Raw genomic sequence first — 18,656 nt, 5'->3', positions numbered from 1 at the left:
CTCCTCAGGTCTCGGGATGTTTGAGAGTCCTCTGTTCCTCAGTGAAGAAGAGTCTGGAGGTCGAAGTGTCCCCACCACTCCACTGCAGTTACAAACACCAGGTGAAGAACAGTGTAAAACTGCACTTATCTTAAACTATTAAATGACACGTATTGAGCAAAATATGTAATAATAATGTTTTGTTTAGCTTCATTCACGCTGGTTTCATTCATACTGTTTGAATCTCCTGTCCGTCTTTAAGTTCATAAATCATCGTCATACTCAATGTTCTGAGCATGTGATCACGTTTGGGGCGTGTGCTTTCAGGAGATGCATTATTCTAATCCAACTTTATTTGTATTGCACATTTTTACCAACACAAAGTCTCCAAAGTGCTGCACATAAAGTATAAAAAATAGTATAAAACAAGTAAAATATGTTATAAAAAAAAAAAAAAAAAAACATACAAACCAAATAAAAACCTATTAAAAACAACATAAAATAATAAAAGACCACAGTGTGTCAGAGGACCACACAATTCTCATGCCATGAAGAATTATTAATTATTTTAAGATGTAAAACCGGACTATAAGTTGCACCGGAGTATAATTGGCACCAAAAAATGCATAATAGAGAAGAAAAAAACATATACAAGTTGCACTGGAGTATGAAATGCAGTTGCAAGTGTGAAAATAACAAATATCACATAAGTCGCTTCGGAGAATAAGTATAAATATAAGTCGCACCCCGGCCAAAACTATGGGAAAAAAGTGCAACTTATAGTCAGGAAAATACGGTATATGCCAAAGTAAAGGTTTTCGAACGTGTTGAAAAGCAAATAAATACACAAAATTATGTATCGCCTGATTTTTTTCTTTCCTCTTTGTTGTTCGTCGCAGCCTTTTCTGAAATCGCTCCCTCGGACTCTATGGACCACGCCTCCCAGTCCGTTCCCATGGTGACCACGTCCACTCAGGGGCTGGTGTCGGGGACGGGGGCAGCGGGAGACGACGGGGACGACTTCCTGGAGCCCAATCCCGACAGGTGAGAGCGGGTTTTATCACTGCTTTAACCTCCTCGGGTTTATCCTCCTCAGTTTATGCATTTAGAACATGTTTACCTTGTGTCATGTTTGCGGAAGTGCAAATTCTTAACACCGTCCTTGTACGGCTTTCTGTATCTTTATTTACCTGGTGTATTTGCTTTAATGCTACTGCTGCTGCTCTAAATGTACATCGTTTTCACACCATTGAAACTCTGAATCCACTGCACGCACGTGTTGCAGATCCGGCGTGGAGGCGTCCGGAGAGCCTGTGGTGTCTCAGGGTGAACCGGAGCCCAGTCAAACCCCAGCCAGCACCGGCGGCCTCTCCGCCAGCTCCAGCAGCACCAGCAGCACCGCTCAGGAGCCGTCGTCCAGCTCTGCAGGGCCGAACAGACCAGGTACAGGCTCCAACACGTCATCATCTGGAACTACATGTATAACTCCTGCACATCTGGCACCATTGTATTGTATATTGTATTAATGTCTTTATCGATGCTTATTTTTGCATCCTGCACATTCATCAGTATTGGTGTTTCAAGTTTTGTGTTCTTTAGCCCGGCTAAACTGCATTTAAAAAATCTTAAATGGTCTTAAACGTCACTTGATCAAACCTTTCTGCACTTTGGCTTTTAACGTCCCTGCTTTGTTGTTTTCCAGACACGAGCAGCTCCCGGGCCAGACCCTCCCGCTCGGCGCCGAGCAGACAACTGCACCGCTGGTCTGACGGCAGAGGCGGCCGCTTGAGGAGAGGTAACGCGTGTTTGTGTACTTTGGGTATTTTTCATGTAGTAAAGTAAACACAGTCGTGCCCCAGAATATGTGTATTGTAAAAACAAGACCGCTGTTCGCCGATGAACGTTGTTATTGTTTGAGAACCGTTAGCATCACCGTGTCAGCAAAACGGTTAATCGTGTATCTTTGAAAATCTGGTTCTAAAGACGCGTCTGCAGCAATTAATCGAATAATTGACTCAAAAAATAACCTTCTCTGTAATAATGTTCTCTGGACTATTACAGACCCGTACGAAAACCATGGTATTATTACAGCTAAATGTCCAAAAATGATTTAGATCATTTTGATTTTCCTCAATACTTCACTTTATTTGAAAATATTCTCTACCTAGAAGCCTTCAGTCACAACATTTATTTTGATATATATATTCTATTAATTTTTTAATTAGTATTTATATTTTCAAATTCATAAACACACAAAAACACGGTAAAAGAACACACTTTTTTTTTCTATTTTTCAAAATAAAATAAAACTGAGAAGAGGAAGAAAAAACCCAAAGTAAATCTTAACAAGACAAAAAAAAAATGGGGCGTGACCAGAGAAAACATATTGGGTCATTTTTTAAATACAATTTTAGCAGTGACAAAAATATATCAATAAAAAAATCTGTCAACATTCCGACCTTTATTTGGTCAATTATGTATTTGAAAAATCTGGAAATACAATAGAAATAATTGTTTGTGTCGTCGTTAGTTGCAGCTCTAGAAGACTTTTATTCTTCAAATTGTCAGTTTGTTTTTGTAACAAACAAAACAAAACAGGTCATTTTTTCAACAAGTTTATTTTATTAACGCTCACAGACACTTCATAAAAATATTCATAACTCCTTCTGCTCCGACAGGTCAGGCGTTTGCTCGAGGATTGTACAGACGCTGAAACTCCAAAGAATCCCGTTCCTCTTGTTCTAGCTTTTACTTTTGTAACAGATGTTCATTTCCCCTTAAATGTTTTATAAAGTTGTAATAAACAGTTGAATTGAGTCGGGTCATTGTGATTGAGAGAGTTTCCGTGGACATTTGAAGACGTCGTTCTGATGTGACGTGTTGTGTTTGACGGCAACGATGACGGGTCGTTCAGCTTCTATCCTTATTTTGTAGGATTTAGCTGCAAAAAACATGTAAAAGAATCATTAAAAATCTGCAATATCACTTGTGCTTTATCTTTCAGTTTGTCATCTAAAAAGAAAATGTGTCTGAATTGATTTTCTTTGCTAAATTTAGCAGGTGTTTTTTCACCGTGAATTTGACACCGACTGATCTGAAATGTGTGCAGTCCATATCTAGTGAGTTTGTGAAGGTGAATTTGTCTTTTTTTTATTTATTTTTCTAAACGGGAACGACATACTGCAAAATTCAGCAGGGAAAAAAATATATTAGAATTTTTTTTGTATACATTTTTCAAAGTTAAAATTCCAAATCTCATGAAAAGTTTATGCATTTATTCAGCTTGAATTAAGGCTATTAAAGTCTTAATCACAATTTTATGGGTTTTTACTTATTTTTTAAATGTATTTTTAGTTTGAAGAAAAAATTGACATGACCATCCATCCATCCATTTTCTACCGCTTGTTCCCTTTTTGGGGTCGCGGGTGACTGGAGCCTATCCCAGTGACTTCGGGCCTTAGGCGGGGTACACCCTGGACAGTGGCCAACTTGTTGCAGGGCTGACACAGAGACATAGACATTACAGACAGCCATTCACTCTCACATTCATTCACTAGGGCCAATTTAGAGTCACCAATTTTACCTAACACATACATGTCTTTGGATGGTGGGAGGAGCCGGAGAACCCGGAGAGAACCCACGGTAACACGGGGAGAACATGCAGACTCCACCCAGAGAGATCATGTGATGTAGGTCTGGTCCGGGAATCGAACCCATGATCTCCTTCTTGGGAGGCAAGAGCGCTAACCGCCTTTGCCACCGTGCACCCCAAAAATTGACATGACATTTTTTGTTATTTATTTCACAGTTCGTGGGATATAAAAGTAAAAAATACAGGGAGCCACAGTTTATAGAAGTAATTTAGTTTCCTTTAGATTTCTTTAAATTAACCTAGTCTTTCTTTCCTGGTCTAAAAAGCAGTGTTTGAGTTAAATGTTCACTTGGGTTATTACTTAAAGCAGCGTTGAGGTCTATAATATTTTAGAAAAGGTATTTAAAGTCTATAAAATGTATTTGTCTTTACTTCAGGCTCTACATTTACCTGACACGACCTTCTGTTGTGTCACTTACTGTAAAAACCCAAAATGACAAACATCCATTCAAACACTCGATCGTGCCTTTTACTGGCCTCTAAAGAGGCGTGGCTGAACCTGTGGCTCACCTCTGGAAAAGGCGTGGTAGCTGTATCCCTCCGGCTCCCTCTTGTTTGGGATGGACACGGCGGCGGTGATGGTCGTGGGGAAACCTCTCCAGGACGTCCTGTAGTTTATGCTCGGTCCTAGAAGAGACACTGGAGACAAGGCAACGAGAGAAAAGTCCATTCAACAAATCTGTCTTTTCTCTCCAACTGAGCTTCAAACCAGGCAGAGGGGGAGGAGCCAGTTACATTTCACACAAGAGTGACTTTTAAATAAAATTGTACTGTATCGGAACTGTTCTTGAGGAAAGGTTTTGGTTCTACTGAGAATCTACAAGTGACTAAAGCTTTACTATTGCACTATTTTTACATACATAGAGCCTATTAAATAGGCATTTGTCCTTCAAAACATGAATCGCATGAGTCGAGAGGGGGGCGTGTCACAGGTACAGAGTGCTTCCTGGAGGAGGGGCTGAAATAGGGAAGTGTGCTGCAGCACTCACGATGACTCATCCTGGTGAGTCGCCCCCATGGGGTCGCCCCGTTTCTCTGCTCATCCGAGGGGAAGGATATAGTCTGTTCTCTAGCTAAAGACTACAGGAATCAACCAAAAAAACACTTTGGGCACATATGAGGCTCCAATAGCACTGTAAGAAGGTTGAAAGCTCAATTTTGCATGAGATGGAGATATTTTACTATTTCTGTTTTGTTTCATGACTGGTTCTGGGCTGGGTCAGCTCAGTTTTCAACCAAATAACGGCTCTAGTGTCGGTTGCCATAACAACACACTATATAATTAGTTTTTTATTCAGGCACTTTTCAAAAGTCTCATTTCAAATCGTATTGACAATAATCTAACTTTTATGATTAATATTCCATCATTTGTGGCCCAGTTCTTCACTCGGGCCGAATCAGAACAAGTTTCAGCGTCAGGAGCCAGTATTCGTGGAGAACTGCAGAACCGGTTCAGAACCAACACCAGTCTGGGGGAAAGTAACTGAGATGTTACTGTAATGGTTAACGTTCTATTTTGCATTTACTCAGTCAGGTAATATTAGAGTAAAAAAAAAAAACTAAAGTATTGAAATTCAGTGTAGACTTCATCTTGTGTTGAGATGTTTAGCTATTAGAGGTATTTCTTATTTTCCTGTTTATTATTTTGGTCATGGGAGATTGTTTAAATGTGCTTTATAAAACACACTTTTGACATTAGACATTAGTGATGGCGCACGTCGTAAACCAGAGACTGAAATACAACAAGACTTTCCCATAAAACCACCAGCAGCTTTTGCGTTTCGATCGCGGCGCCGACTCAAATACCACATTACGGAACATTCCGGACTAAACGTACCATGTGCCGGAACTTGTAGATCCCGTCTGTTACGACGTACGTAGACGGCGTGGTGGACTTTCCTTCCGCACTTTGGGTTGGTGCCAAACTGGTACGAATACTTCTGAACGTTGCCGCCTTCGAGAGAGAGAGAAGGAGACGCGGGTTACGCCGGTGGAGTCGCGTTGCTAAGGGTTACGCCGGTGGAGTCGCGTTGCTAAGGGTTACGCCGGTGGAGTCGCGTTGCTAAGGGTCACGCCGGTGGAGTCGCGTTGCTAAGGGTCACGCCGGTGGAGTCGCGTTGCTAAGGGTTACGCCGGTGGAGTCGCGTTGCTAAGGGTCACGCCGGTGGAGTCGCGTTGCTAAGGGTCACGCCGGTGGAGTCGCGTTGCTAAAGGTCACGCCGGTGGAGTTGCGTTGCTAAAGGTCACGCCGGTGGAGTCGCGTTGCTAAGGGTCACGCCGGTGGAGTCGTGTTGCTAAGGGTCACGCCGGTGGAGTCGTGTTGCTAAGCGTGATCAAAGTCATCGGCGGTTCACCTCGTTTGAAGAAGTAAACAGACTCTCTCCTCTGGTTGTACTGTGGCACGGACAGAGCGGCCGTGATGTGGCCCCGGAGCCCGTCGAAACCCATCTCCACCACTCTGGGAAAGCCCGGGTCCAGAACGTCGTTTTCATACCTCCAGTACTGCGGCCCCTGCAGGTCGGTGTGAGCACGTGCACAAAGAGTAGATTGAATGAATGACATGCGCTCGGAGGGGAGTGTGACAGGTTTATTTAATCCCACCGTCCATTTGAACAACAATATCATCTTAAAATGGAACAAAAAGAACACTGCAAATGTAGGAAATGGAAAGATTGTTCTGTTAATTTACAATGTTTTTGAATTTTGCCAAGAAATTATAAAAATGCTATCACAGAATTGCTCATTTTTTAGGTTTAGAATGTCACTTCCTGTTTGTAATTGATGACATCACACTAGGAAATTATCCTAACACTGGGAAAGTCAAAAAAAAAAAATTTGACAAATGAAAATATATGAGAGCGACTTTATTTTGTTGCATTAATGTTTAGAGAGTCAAAAAAGTAGTTTCATTGTGTAAATTCTGCATAAACTTTGACTGGAATGAGTTTAGTCCCTAGTGTGATGTCACTTCCTGTCATTTTCTACAGATTTTTCAACATTTTCATCACAAATACCTGCTCGATCGGTGTAAAACTATAATCTATGTGTACAACAGGTACAAATACACCAAATAAAGTCAGAATTGGAAATAGTAAAAACCTTTAATACGTCACTTTAACATCAAAATGTATCAATGTGACGTCCCAAATGCCCAAATTAACCCGCACCGAATGAGCGTATTTTACCTTGAAAATGTACGTCTTGCCCTGGCAGTTGCAGCGCGTGAAAACCGTGTCGATGGGAGACTGGACGCCCCAAACTTGGGTGATGCCTCGTGCTGGACCTGGGACTCTATTTCTGTCCAGGACCCAGAAGTAGTGACCTGAGCAAAGGAAACAATCTTGTGACTAAACGATCCCGTGATGTAACGTGCGTAAGACAATTATATTCCACATTCGCTCAAAATGAATTCCTCTTTTTCTCTAGTTTGACTATTTCGTGGATGTTTATGATGTCACTTCCTGGTTGGTGAATGTAGAGCTCATTCCGCAATTGTTACATTATACAATAAAAATATAACAATAGACCCTTTAAAACGCAGCGTGTCCATGTTCTAAAGTCCTGAACGCTTCCTCATTGATTAGCTGACATAACGTCTAAATACTAATAAATACTAATAATGTTAAAGTGACGTATGGCAGGTTTTTACGGTTTTCAAATTTTTACTTTATTTGGTGTGTTTATAGTTGTTTTTAGATTATAGTTTTACACCGATTGAGCAGGTATTTGTGGAGAAAACGTTGAAAAATCTGTAGAAAATGACAGGAAGTGACATCACACAAGGGACATGACTCATTCTAGTCAAAGTTTATGCAGAATTTAGACGTTTTTAGACTTTTTTTTTTTTGACTCTCTAAACATTAATTCAACAAAAAAATGTCAAATTAAAAAGAATAGTGACAAAAGATACGTTTTTGCCCAATGTTTGCTGGGTAATTTCCCAGTGCGATGTCATCAATTAAAAACAGGAAGTGCAATTATGAACCTAAAAAAAGTTCTATTCTGTGATAACATTTTTTAAAATAATTGTTTGCCAAATTCTTTATTGTGTTTTAGTTCAATGAGTGTGGGAAAAGTTTGTAAAACTAAAGTAAAGAAAAGTATCTGTAGATAAAATGAAATACTGTGGGTATTTGTCCAGTATTAGTGAACGAATCATGTAAAATACAACTGAAAATGTCTTTAAACCAGACTCTTTCATACGTGTCCAAGCCTAAACAACCTTCATTTTTCACATTTTATCATATTTTGCCGCCAATTTCCATGGAATTCAGTATTCATTATTGTTAACAAGCTTTTAAAGGGTCTTTATTTCATTAAATCGACAATTTCCTTCCCATCGTCTCTGCATTCTGGATGTCATTTTGTCAATTTCATCCAACGTTTCGTCACAAACACAAACTCTGATCCCACCGGACAAAGTCATGGTCAGAAAGGTCAGAACACGCACCTCTGAAGACCACCACCGTCCCGTTGCCGAGCGTGGTGACTCCGCCGATGGGCCGCCCGCTGCACAGGTCCGTGTCGGCGTCGTTGTCGTCTGAAGAGAACACGAGATCGCAGTGAGAGTTTGGTCTGAGCTTTTATTTGTGGCTCTGCGCCGCTCGTAAATGCGTTTTCCTGGACTCAAGATGGAAGAGAGAGAGTTTTAAATGTTCCTTTGCCCGTTTCAAAAGGCGTGATCCGGTTTGGAACTGGAAAAATGACCCATTCTACCACTAAAGGAGTCGCACTTTTCACTGGAAGCGACAGAGGAATAATCTCCATGTGTAAACCTCTTCATTTTCAGAGTTTTAACAAAAATTGTGAAATGGAAAGTTACAAATTCCACTATTATATTTTCCTCAAACGTTCTCGAGGATTTACAACTGTACGAAACTGAAATATTTCCTTTCACTTTCTTATCAAATTCCAAGTAAGCAAGGAAACACCGACTTAACATCATTATTTTTCACTCCATTGCCACAGATCTGAACTGTCACTTGGCATTGTCTCTATGGCAACGGTAATGCTTGATTCAATTGACTGAAAAATATCCCGGGTGACAGGTCAGATCTGCGGCGAGGCGGCCGCGCTCGCAGAAAGAACACGTGTTTTCCAAGACAGTTTTGAGCAATAAAATCAGTTACTACTACTACTACTACTACTACTGCTGCTGCTGCTGCTGCTGCTGCTGCTGCTGCTGCTGCTGCTGCTGCTGCTGCTGCTGCTGCTGCTGCTACTACTACTACTACTACTACTACTCACACTCACACTCACACTAATAATACTCACACTAATAATACTCATACTAATACTACTCATAATACTCATACTAATACTACTACTACTACTAATACTAATAAAGAGGTGTGAGGTGAAATGCTGCACCGTGGAACATTTCTGCCCAAACATGACCATCTCGTGACAGAGTGCATCGTGCACAACTGCGGTGGAAGAAAACTCAAAGTACTGCCAAAGTAAAAGTACAGATACTGGAGCAAAAAATAATGAATCATATTAAAGTACCTATTTAAAGTTAGAAAAAGTTTATTAGTATGTTTTTGTTTGCTCAAAGCTGAGACTTGAACTAAAAACCCAATGGCTAAAGGTTGTTAGCATTGACGTGCTAAAAATATAACCCTACAGCAAATTAAAAAAATACTACAACTACATTTCTGTCCAGTATTGCAGTGAAGTAAAAGTAACCACATACCCACTGTGAATTGTACAGATATAAAACCAGTACTTTTACTTTGGTACTTTGTTACTTCCTCACCTGCCGGATACTGCGTGGAATCATCCAGACCGTTGAGCACGGGTTTGTGATCCGGGGCCGGTTTGAAGGGCTTTTCTGCCGGTTTAGACGTGGTCGAGGTTGTTGAAGGTTCTTGAGCCGTACTCGTGTCTCCCGCTGAGGTCGTCGTGGCGATTGTGCTCATTTCTGACACTTCTACTGGAGCCGGCGTGGTGGTGGTGGTTGTTGTTGTTGTTGTGTTAGAGTCTTCTGCTGTGGGCTCTCTGGACTCGGGGAGCACAGTGGTGGTCTCGGGCGTTTCGGAAGGAGGTGCAGTTGTTCCGGTTGTTGGACTTTCCTCCGTTTGTGTGGGATCGTTTGGATCTGCAGTGGCCACGAGGTCGGACGCTGTAGGTTCTAGAGGATCTGCAGTGGCCACGAGGTCGGACGCTGTAGGTTCTAGAGGATCTGCAGTGGCCACGAGGTCGGACGCTGTAGGTTCTAGAGGATCTGCAGTGGCCACGAGGTCGGACGCTGTAGGTTCTGGAGGATCTGCAGTGGCCACGAGGTCGGACGCTGTAGGTTCTAGAGGATCTGCAGTGGCCACGAGGTCGGACGCTGTAGGTTCTAGAGGATCTGCAGTGGCCACGAGGTCGGACGCTGTAGGTTCTAGAGGATCTGCAGTGGCCACGAGGTCGGACGCTGTAGGTTCTGGAGGATCTGCAGTGGCCACGAGGTCGGACGCTGTAGGTTCTGGAGGATCTGCAGTGGCCACGAGGTCGGACGCTGTAGGTTCTAGAGGATCTGCAGTGGCCACGAGGTCGGACGCTGTAGGTTCTAGAGGATCTGCAGTGGCCACGAGGTCGGACGCTGTAGGTTCTAGAGGATCTGCAGTGGCCACGAGGTCGGACGCTGTAGGTTCTAGAGGATCTGCAGTGGCCACGAGGTCGGACGCTGTAGGTTCTGGAGGATCTGCAGTGGACACGAGGTCGGACGCTGTAGGTTCTAGAGGATCTGCAGTGGCCACGAGGTCGGACGCTGTAGGTTCTAGAGGATCTGCAGTGGCCACGAGGTCGGACGCTGTAGGTTCTAGAGGATCTGCAGTGGCCACGAGGTCGGACGCTGTAGGTTCTAGAGGATCTGCAGTGGCCACGAGGTCGGACGCTGTAGGTTCTAGAGGATCTGCAGTGGCCACGAGGTCGGACGCTGTAGGTTCTAGAGGATCTGCAGTGGCCACGAGGTCGGACGCTGTAGGTTCTAGAGGATCTGCAGTGGCCACGAGGTCGGACGCTGTAGGTTCTAGAGGATCTGCAGTGGCCACGAGGTCGGACGCTGTAGGTTCTAGAGGATCTGCAGTGGCCACGAGGTCGGACGCTGTAGGTTCTGGAGCGGTCGTGGAGTTGTCGGCCTCTAGACGCAAGAAGAAAGAACGAGGGTGTTTGATTAGGATTGGGACGCGGAATACAGCGCCAAAGAACTGCAATAAGAACTGCATATCGCAAGTACTTCGTCAACCCAGGTAGTATTCTGTACTGTAAAATGTTTGTAAGTCTATACCAAGACTATACCAGGACTAAAACAGGACTGAACCAGGACTAAACCAAGACTATACCAGGACTATACCAAGACTATACCAGGACTATACCAAGACTATACCAGGACTATACCAAGACTATACCAGGACTAAACCAAGACTATACCAGGACTATACCAAGACTATACCAGGACTATACCAAGACTATACCAGGACTAAACCAAGACTATACCAGGACTAAACCAAGACTATACCAGGACTATACCAAGACTATACCAGGACTATACCAAGACTATACCAGGACTATACCAAGACTATACCAGGACTATACCAAGACTATACCAGGACTATACCAAGACTAAACCAGGACTATACCAAGACTATACCAGGACTAAACCAAGACTATACCAGGACTATACCAAGACTATACCAGGACTATACCAAGACTATACCAGGACTAAACCAAGACTATACCAGGACTAAACCAAGACTATACCAGGACTAAACCAAGACTATACCAGGACTAAACCAAGACTATACCAGGACTAAACCAGGACTATACCAGGACTAAACCAAGACTATACCAGGACTAAACCAAGACTATACCAGGACTATACCAAGACTATACCAGGACTATACCAAGACTATACCAGGACTAAACCAAGACTATACCAGGACTAAACCAAGACTATACCAGGACTAAACCAAGACTATACCAGGACTAAACCAAGACTATACCAGGACTATACCAAGACTATACCAGGACTAAAACAAGACTATACCAGGACTATACCAAGACTATACCAGGACTATACCAAGACTATACCAGGACTAAACCAAGACTATACCAGGACTAAACCAAGACTATACCAGGACTAAACCAAGACTATACCAGGACTATACCAAGACTATACCAGGACTAAACCAAGACTATACCAGGACTAAACCAAGACTATACCAGGACTATACCAAGACTATACCAGGACTAAACCAAGACTATACCAGGACTATACCAAGACTATACCAGGACTATACCAAGACTAAACCAGGACTATACCAAGACTATACCAGGACTAAACCAAGACTATACCAGGACTATACCAAGACTATACCAGGACTATACCAAGACTATACCAGGACTAAACCAAGACTATACCAGGACTAAACCAAGACTATACCAGGACTATACCAAGACTATACCAGGACTATACCAAGACTATACCAGGACTAAACCAAGACTATACCAGGACTAAACCAAGACTATACCAGGACTAAACCAAGACTATACCAGGACTAAACCAAGACTATACCAGGACTAAACCAAGACTATACCAGGACTATACCAAGACTATACCAGGACTATACCAAGACTATACCAGGACTATACCAAGACTATACCAGGACTAAACCAAGACTATACCAGGACTAAAGCAAGACTAAAACAAGACTAAACCAGGACTAGACCAGGACTGAACCAGGAACTATACTTGTTTTTAAACACACACTCTGCATCACATTTAAAACTATGACTGTTACTATCACTTAAAAAGAAAACACAAATAGTAAAACACGTTGTACTTCATATGACCATAATAGCATACTACAATGTCAGCTTAAATTCACATAAAAGTACCTGTTGTGCCTGTTACTTCTTCTTCTGTTCCTGTTACTTCTTCTTCTGGTGCTATTACTTCTGCTGTTGCTGCTGCAGTGCTTGTTACTTCTGTACCTGTTACTTCTGTTGTTACTGGTACTTCTGTTGTTACTGGTACTTCTGTTGTTACTGGTACTTCTGTTGTTACTGGTACTTCTGTTGTTACTGGTACTTCTGCAGTGCTGGGGGCCACAGTGGTAGCGCTCGTTGTCGTTTCGTCCTGGGATGCCCTGGTCGCTGGAGGCTCTGGGGGGATCTCAAACCCGTCCAGGTCTGGTAAAGGAGGTTCTGAGGTGAAGTCCTCCAGCAGCTCGGAGACGGTGGGGCCAAAGCCACTGGAGCCCTCAGGAAGTGGGCTGGGGTAAGGAGCATCCACCTCGCCCGTCTGTTTGGAGGCTGTAGGGACAATCCAAGGGTTAATATTAAGCGGTGATGAAGAATATAACCATAACAAACTGTAGTACTTGCCGTCATCAGGGTCATCGTTTTGATACGATGTGGGGTTGACAATGGGGATTAAATTGTCACCTGCAATGAAACAAAAAAACACAAATCCTTTCTCATTATTTCTCTTATTGAATTGGTTTTCTACAGCAAGCTGTCTTAACGGTGGCTGCCCACAAGTCCGAAGGTTTGCTAGTCCGAAACTGTGAGCGGGCTCTCCTCGCGGCTTGTGCGCCAGTTAGGGACCATCTCTAAACGTAAAGTGTTAAAAATGTGTTATCTTAAAAAATATCAAACATATTTAAAAAAAGAAAAAGTAAAAGGTGATACCTAGAGACTCAAACCACTATTATAACTTAGCGTTGACTATCTAGGTTGGCTGACTTGGAAGCTATTGAAAAGAATCCTTGAATTTTATAAGAAAAGTTTTCTTTGAAATTTTACAAAGGGTTGAATTTTTTAACCCAAAAGGACCATGGCGCCTAGGATTAGCTACTTGGATTCATGCTCAATGTTGTTGTTTTTTTAGTATAAATATGTTTGATATTTTTTAAGATAACACCTTTTTAAACAAACACTTGTCCCTTCGGACTCCTGGGGTAACCGTGTAAACACTTGTACATTCGCCACATCAAAAACTGAAACTAAACCACCATTAAGCCCGAAACTAAACCTAGACTTGACCAGGACCAACCAGGTTCACGTCAGGACTGAAATGGGCTTCATTTAGGGCCCAAAATCAAGTTTGAACGCACCCTACGAATCGGATGTGGGAAGTTAAGCAGGAGTTGGTCCTGGCCAGTTTTGGACTGGAGACCACTGTAAAGCAGGTGCCACAGTGAGTCAGTCATGGCCCTAGTTGTATTTAAGCTGGTGTTGCTGTTTAGTATGTGTGAAAGTGAGTGACTGGAGGTGCAGACCTGACAAACTCTTTTATAACTATCACCTGATGAGAGCTTACGTTTCATTGACTATAACGTTATGAATAAATGCAGCTACTTCAATGTTAGTCTGAACAGCAAGTGCTAATCCTACATCATTTAGGAGTCTATTAAGAGCTAAAGGTGATGACAGTTTTGACTCATGACTCATACCTCTAATAATCGACTTTCAAAATGTCTGGTTTTGCATGAAATAAAGGCGGAAATATTTTGTCTTGTATTCCATTTGAACGCGGATATAACTGCTTTTTCTGCCGTCGGACTTGGACGGGATGTGAAGCCGTCATGTTCTGGCCGTGTCCTGACTTTCCCCCTTCATGTTGAATCTTGGCCTGGGTTTCCTCCCACGCCGTGTTTCTGTCGCAGGTTTGTACATTTAGCTCTTCCAGGACAAACCTCTGTCCCAAAACAAACACTCAGAGTTACAGCTTTTGGACTCGAGCTCGTAATAATCCGCAAAGTGAAGCTAGAAAGTGCGTAAATGTTTATAATAGGTTTGGTTCACACGGCATAAAAAGGTTCTGAAGAGTTAAAATTGAGGGTTTGGATTGAGAATTTGCTCTTAAAGGTGCACAATGTACGTTTTCTGGTGGACGATCCAGTCTCTTGATAGAGTTGGCTGAATGTTCCGGAACATTATAACCTCCTGAATCTTTCAATTACCGTATTTTCTGGACTATATCGCACCAAAAAATGCATAATAGAGAAGAAAAAAACATATACACACTGGAGTATAAGTACATTTGTATAAATATAAGTATAAGTTGCACCCCGGCCAAAACTATGAAAAAAGGTGCGACTTATAGTCCCGAAAATACGTTCTTCAGTTCTAGTCATTTTTATAGAGGACACAACATTTGTATTTTGACAGTGAGTGGCTCTCGGTCCGAACGCACTGACCTGGATCGTTGCCCTCAGTAACCGGGGTCCCTAAAGGCTGCTCTGTGTCCTCACGAGTCGGATCTGTGAGAATAAAACCAGCTTCAGTGCAAGTGTTTACACAATAGTGAGCAGAGCATTATTGCATGGAGTACCTGTTGGTTTCCTCTCAACATTAGCGCCACATGAATCTGGCTTCACTGGCGCTTCTGCTTCTACTTCTTCTGTGACGTTTATCAGGACAAAATACATGGCTTCAATGCACAGATTACTGCATGCATTGGTGACTATCGTCTACGGACCATGCACCACAGGAAGAGCAGTTTCAAGACAGGTTCATGAAACTACAAGAAACTATTGTAGAAAAATGTTGTATCATCTAGACTCTGTTTTTAGGAAAAACGAAGCGTTTCGACTCTCATCCGAGAGTCATTCTCAATCTTTAATGGGCGATCAGCCTCCTATTGTAACCTGGCTTTTGGATTCAAAACTCCATTATCCCTGGAGAGGGCGACGCCCAGGGCATTCGGAGGCTAACCAGGTACTCAGTGAGGAGGGAGCGAAAGCCAGGTTAGATAGTAAAGAAAAATGTTTAGTTTCTAGTGAAACCATAAACACCCTTTATCAGGAGGTTCCACCCGGTGGGCAGGGCCTACTCAGAGTAGGATAAATATCTGAGTTTTCGGTCCTGATTCGCAGATTGAGAATGACTCTCGGATGACATTTTGTTTTTCCTAAAAAACAAAGTCCAGATGATACAACTGAATCTTTTTCTACAATAGAAGACTCCATGTTTACAAGAGAGTACATGACTACTCTGTACAAGAGCGTACATGACTACTCTGTACAAGAGAGTACATGACTACTCTGTACAAGAGAGTACATGACTACTCTGTACAAGAGAGTACATGACTACTCTGTACAAGAGAGTACATGACTACTCTGTACAAGAGAGTACATGACTACTCTGTACAAGAGAGTACATGACTACTCTGTACAAGAAAGTACATGACTACTCTGTACAAGAAAGTACATGACTACTCTGTACAAGAGAGTACATGACTACTCTGTACAAGAGAGTACATGACTACTCTGTACAAGAGAGTACATGACTACTCTGTACAAGAGAGTACATGACTACTCTGTACAAGAGAGTACATGACTACTCTGTACAAGAGAGTACATGACTACTCTGTACAAGAGAGTACATGACTACTCTGTAGTTTTCCATGCACTTTCATGATGCCGTAGTCGTGTTGTTGTGAGAGGCTGATTTTAACATGCAGTCGTGCTTTTCTGCATGTCAGATCAGGTCTGTAGTATCTGTGGATGACTGTGGTAAATACAACACGTCGACTACTTTAAACATCTATTTAGTTTCATTCATAGACACGTGATGTTAACAGATTGACTCCGCCCAAAGCACGACCTGTCAGACATCCAGACTGTGAACAACCATGTCACGTCCAAACTCTTCATTATGGACTCGCACGTGCTGTTTAAGCTGCGCCCGCCACATGCTGACGGTGCCGCTTGTGTCTTACCCGTCTCGCTGCAGTGATCCCTGAATGTCTTACCCGTCTCGCTGCAGTGATCCTTGAAGTCCGGGCAGCACTGCTTGTACTTGACGCAGTCGCCGTCGCAGGAACAGGTTTGGCCGCGCTTGAACGTCTCGCCGCAGCGGCCTTTGCAGGAGTCCTCTGACGGACAAAGACACGTGGGTTTGTTTTATGAAAAGGAACAACAGAGAAGTCCAAACACTGGGCTCGAGTCATAGAAAACACGTAATGTTACTCGAGTAGAAGTACAACGTGGTGGTCGAGTGAGGGTTTAACAGCATTTGTGGAGCTGACCTGACATTAAAAGACTTGTAAGAACGAAATCTGGTATTTTCACAGGAGGGACCGCAAACATATCTGAAAAAACAGTTCCACAAACGTTCAAATCATTTAATATTGTCCACATAACGCTTGTGTCACGTGTAGATTTACCCACAGTGGGAAGAGGAAGAAATAAGATACTGTTACACTGTTGAATATGTCACTAAAGTTGGAGCAAAAGTTGTAAAAAGTAGTAAAATGTTCTTAACTAAATGTACTCGATGAATGTGTCCCCACTTCAAAAAATCTATGAGTAAATATTTTGAAACCATAACTAAGAGGAAATTGTGGGTGATAGAAATTAATATATTATCAGGGGAAATTAAGAGGTTTATTTATCATTGAGATATTATATGTGTCATTTGTCTTCATATTCATGTGCAATACTGTGACATGTCAATCATCTTGGTGCAATATTCTCTGTCCATATAACAGCTGTAAATAAGAGTGTTACTACTCTTTAAATCAGCTCTTTTTGCAGCATTTTTAACTTTTTTTTAAAAACAATTTTCAAATTTACCATCTCTTCAACAACAACATGGAGGATTAAATGTGATAAAAAGCACCACCTGCAAACTGTGTGAGATCAGCTCTTACTTGTGGTGCACAGCCGCTCGTAGTCCTTGCAGCACTCTCCGTAAAGCAGACAGCTGAAGTCGCACTGGCACTGGTTGCCGCGGTAATAGCCCATGCCACAGCGGTTTTTACAACTCACTGAGAACACAAAGACTGAGTGGTAAAAGTTTGTCTGTGTCGAGCCAAAACACTTCTAAATACATCAGGCGGTGAGCTCCTGCCATGGACACAGTGAATGGATACTTCTGGAACACACAGCGTTTAAAAGACGTCTAAAAATAATAATAATAATAATTATGACGCAAACTGAACCAACAAGCAAAGAGCAGAGATTATAATTGATGTTGGGAAAATGGAGAAAATTACATTCAGACTTATTTATGTTAGAGCAGAAACGTAAATAAAAATCAAAATATCAAAAAGAGAAAATTGTCAATTTGGGTAAATTAAAATTTATTTAAAAATATGTTGAGTATGTACATGTTTTTCCCAAATCGATTTCTTGTTATTGGGTGTTCTTATTTATTTTTGTTTACGTATTTGTTTGTTTATTTATTTATTTTCCTTTTCTTTTTTTTCTGTGTTTGTGTTGCTTTGTTTTTTAAATATTTAAAAACTGAAAAAATCAGCTTAAAAAAAAACAAAAAAACAATAATAATAATACAAAAATATAATAGCAACAATTAAAAACGAAAATTAAATTCAAATGAGGCTTGATTCAAGACTCAATGGATACAATTTTATCCATTGCACATTCATCACGAGACAAACGTATCTAATTCCATAGTTTTTTTTTTTTAGATTACTCCAATAAATAAATGAAAAAATGAATAATACTTACGCTGAGCCTCGCTGAAAGTCCAGGTACAAACCAGCAAAACGGCAGCAGCTAGTCCTTTTGAAGTCATGCTTAATCTGAAAATATCAATCAACTCTTTACATAATCATTACATTTTTTACCATATTCTATTAACTTAAAGGTGCACGATGTAACTTTTCTCGTAGAAGGCAAAACACTTTCTCTGTTTTTGCAATAAAAAAATCACAAAAACAACGGCATCTGGACAAACGTGACTATAAAAGTGACATAATGCACCTTTAACCCGCACTGAGCTGCTGTTACCTGGTCGCGGTCGTGCCTGTGAGTCTGGCCGTGTTGGGCTCTTCCTGGTGCTTTTAAAGGGCCCCGAGCTGGAGGTTTGGCCCCGAGCGGGAGGTTTGGCCCCGAGCGGGAGGTTTGGCCCCGAGCGGGAGGTTTGGCCCCGGCCGGTGTGTTGAAGACGTGAGCTCACAGGGAAAAGGGAGGCTCCTCAGACACTGCAGCTGGAAGTCTGTCAACAGCAGCTTGTGCAGACGCTGACTTCACTCCTCGGAAAAAACACATTTGGTCTTTGGTCACAA

The 18,656-nt window shown here is 42.1% G+C and overlaps 2 protein-coding genes across 2 annotated transcripts in view; one reads left to right on the top strand and one right to left on the bottom strand.

Annotated features, from left to right (window-relative positions):
- Nucleotides 1-2,806, top strand: part of tprb (translocated promoter region b, nuclear basket protein) — a 33,413-nt gene extending 30,607 nt beyond the window's left edge. The window contains exons 47-51 of the mRNA XM_072439068.1: nucleotides 9-101; nucleotides 879-1,023; nucleotides 1,265-1,422; nucleotides 1,682-1,774; nucleotides 2,658-2,806. Coding sequence (XP_072295169.1) covers nucleotides 9-101; nucleotides 879-1,023; nucleotides 1,265-1,422; nucleotides 1,682-1,774; nucleotides 2,658-2,692 — 524 coding nt within the window. The 3' untranslated portion in view covers nucleotides 2,693-2,806. The remainder of the gene's footprint in view (nucleotides 1-8; nucleotides 102-878; nucleotides 1,024-1,264; nucleotides 1,423-1,681; nucleotides 1,775-2,657) is intronic.
- Nucleotides 2,703-18,482, bottom strand: prg4b (proteoglycan 4b). Its single transcript, XM_072438054.1, has 14 exons — nucleotides 18,379-18,482; nucleotides 18,097-18,170; nucleotides 17,277-17,393; nucleotides 16,377-16,499; nucleotides 14,955-15,023; nucleotides 14,821-14,883; nucleotides 12,515-12,931; nucleotides 9,374-10,757; nucleotides 8,082-8,206; nucleotides 6,817-6,953; nucleotides 5,986-6,142; nucleotides 5,469-5,585; nucleotides 4,142-4,270; nucleotides 2,703-2,920 (listed from the first exon to the last, which is right to left on the bottom strand). The coding sequence occupies exons 2-14, from the start codon at nucleotides 18,161-18,163 to the stop codon at nucleotides 2,802-2,804; spliced, it is 3,024 nt and encodes a 1,007-aa protein (XP_072294155.1). The 5' UTR covers nucleotides 18,164-18,170; nucleotides 18,379-18,482; the 3' UTR covers nucleotides 2,703-2,801.
- Nucleotides 18,483-18,656: the final 174 nt, after the last annotated feature.

Source organism: Eucyclogobius newberryi, unplaced genomic scaffold (genome assembly GCF_026437365.1).
Source record: "Eucyclogobius newberryi isolate DKJ021-1_F unplaced genomic scaffold, fEucNew1.0.hap1 SCAF_9, whole genome shotgun sequence".
Taxonomy (NCBI): Eukaryota; Metazoa; Chordata; class Actinopteri; order Gobiiformes; family Gobiidae; genus Eucyclogobius; species Eucyclogobius newberryi.
The sequence above is the reverse complement of the archived record's forward strand: the minus strand, read 5'-3'. Positions and strand labels throughout refer to the sequence as shown.

Coding starts and splice junctions, on each gene's coding strand:
- prg4b (XM_072438054.1), bottom strand. CDS start 18,163: ATGACTTCAAAAGGACTAGCTGCTGCCGTTTTGCTGGTTTGTACCTGG. Junction 5,586..5,985: donor TGTTTACTTCTTCAAACGAG/GTGAACCGCCGA, acceptor TCTCTCTCGAAG/GCGGCAACGTTCAGAAGTAT. Junction 4,271..5,468: donor TCTACAAGTTCCGGCACATG/GTACGTTTAGTC, acceptor CCTTGTCTCCAG/TGTCTCTTCTAGGACCGAGC.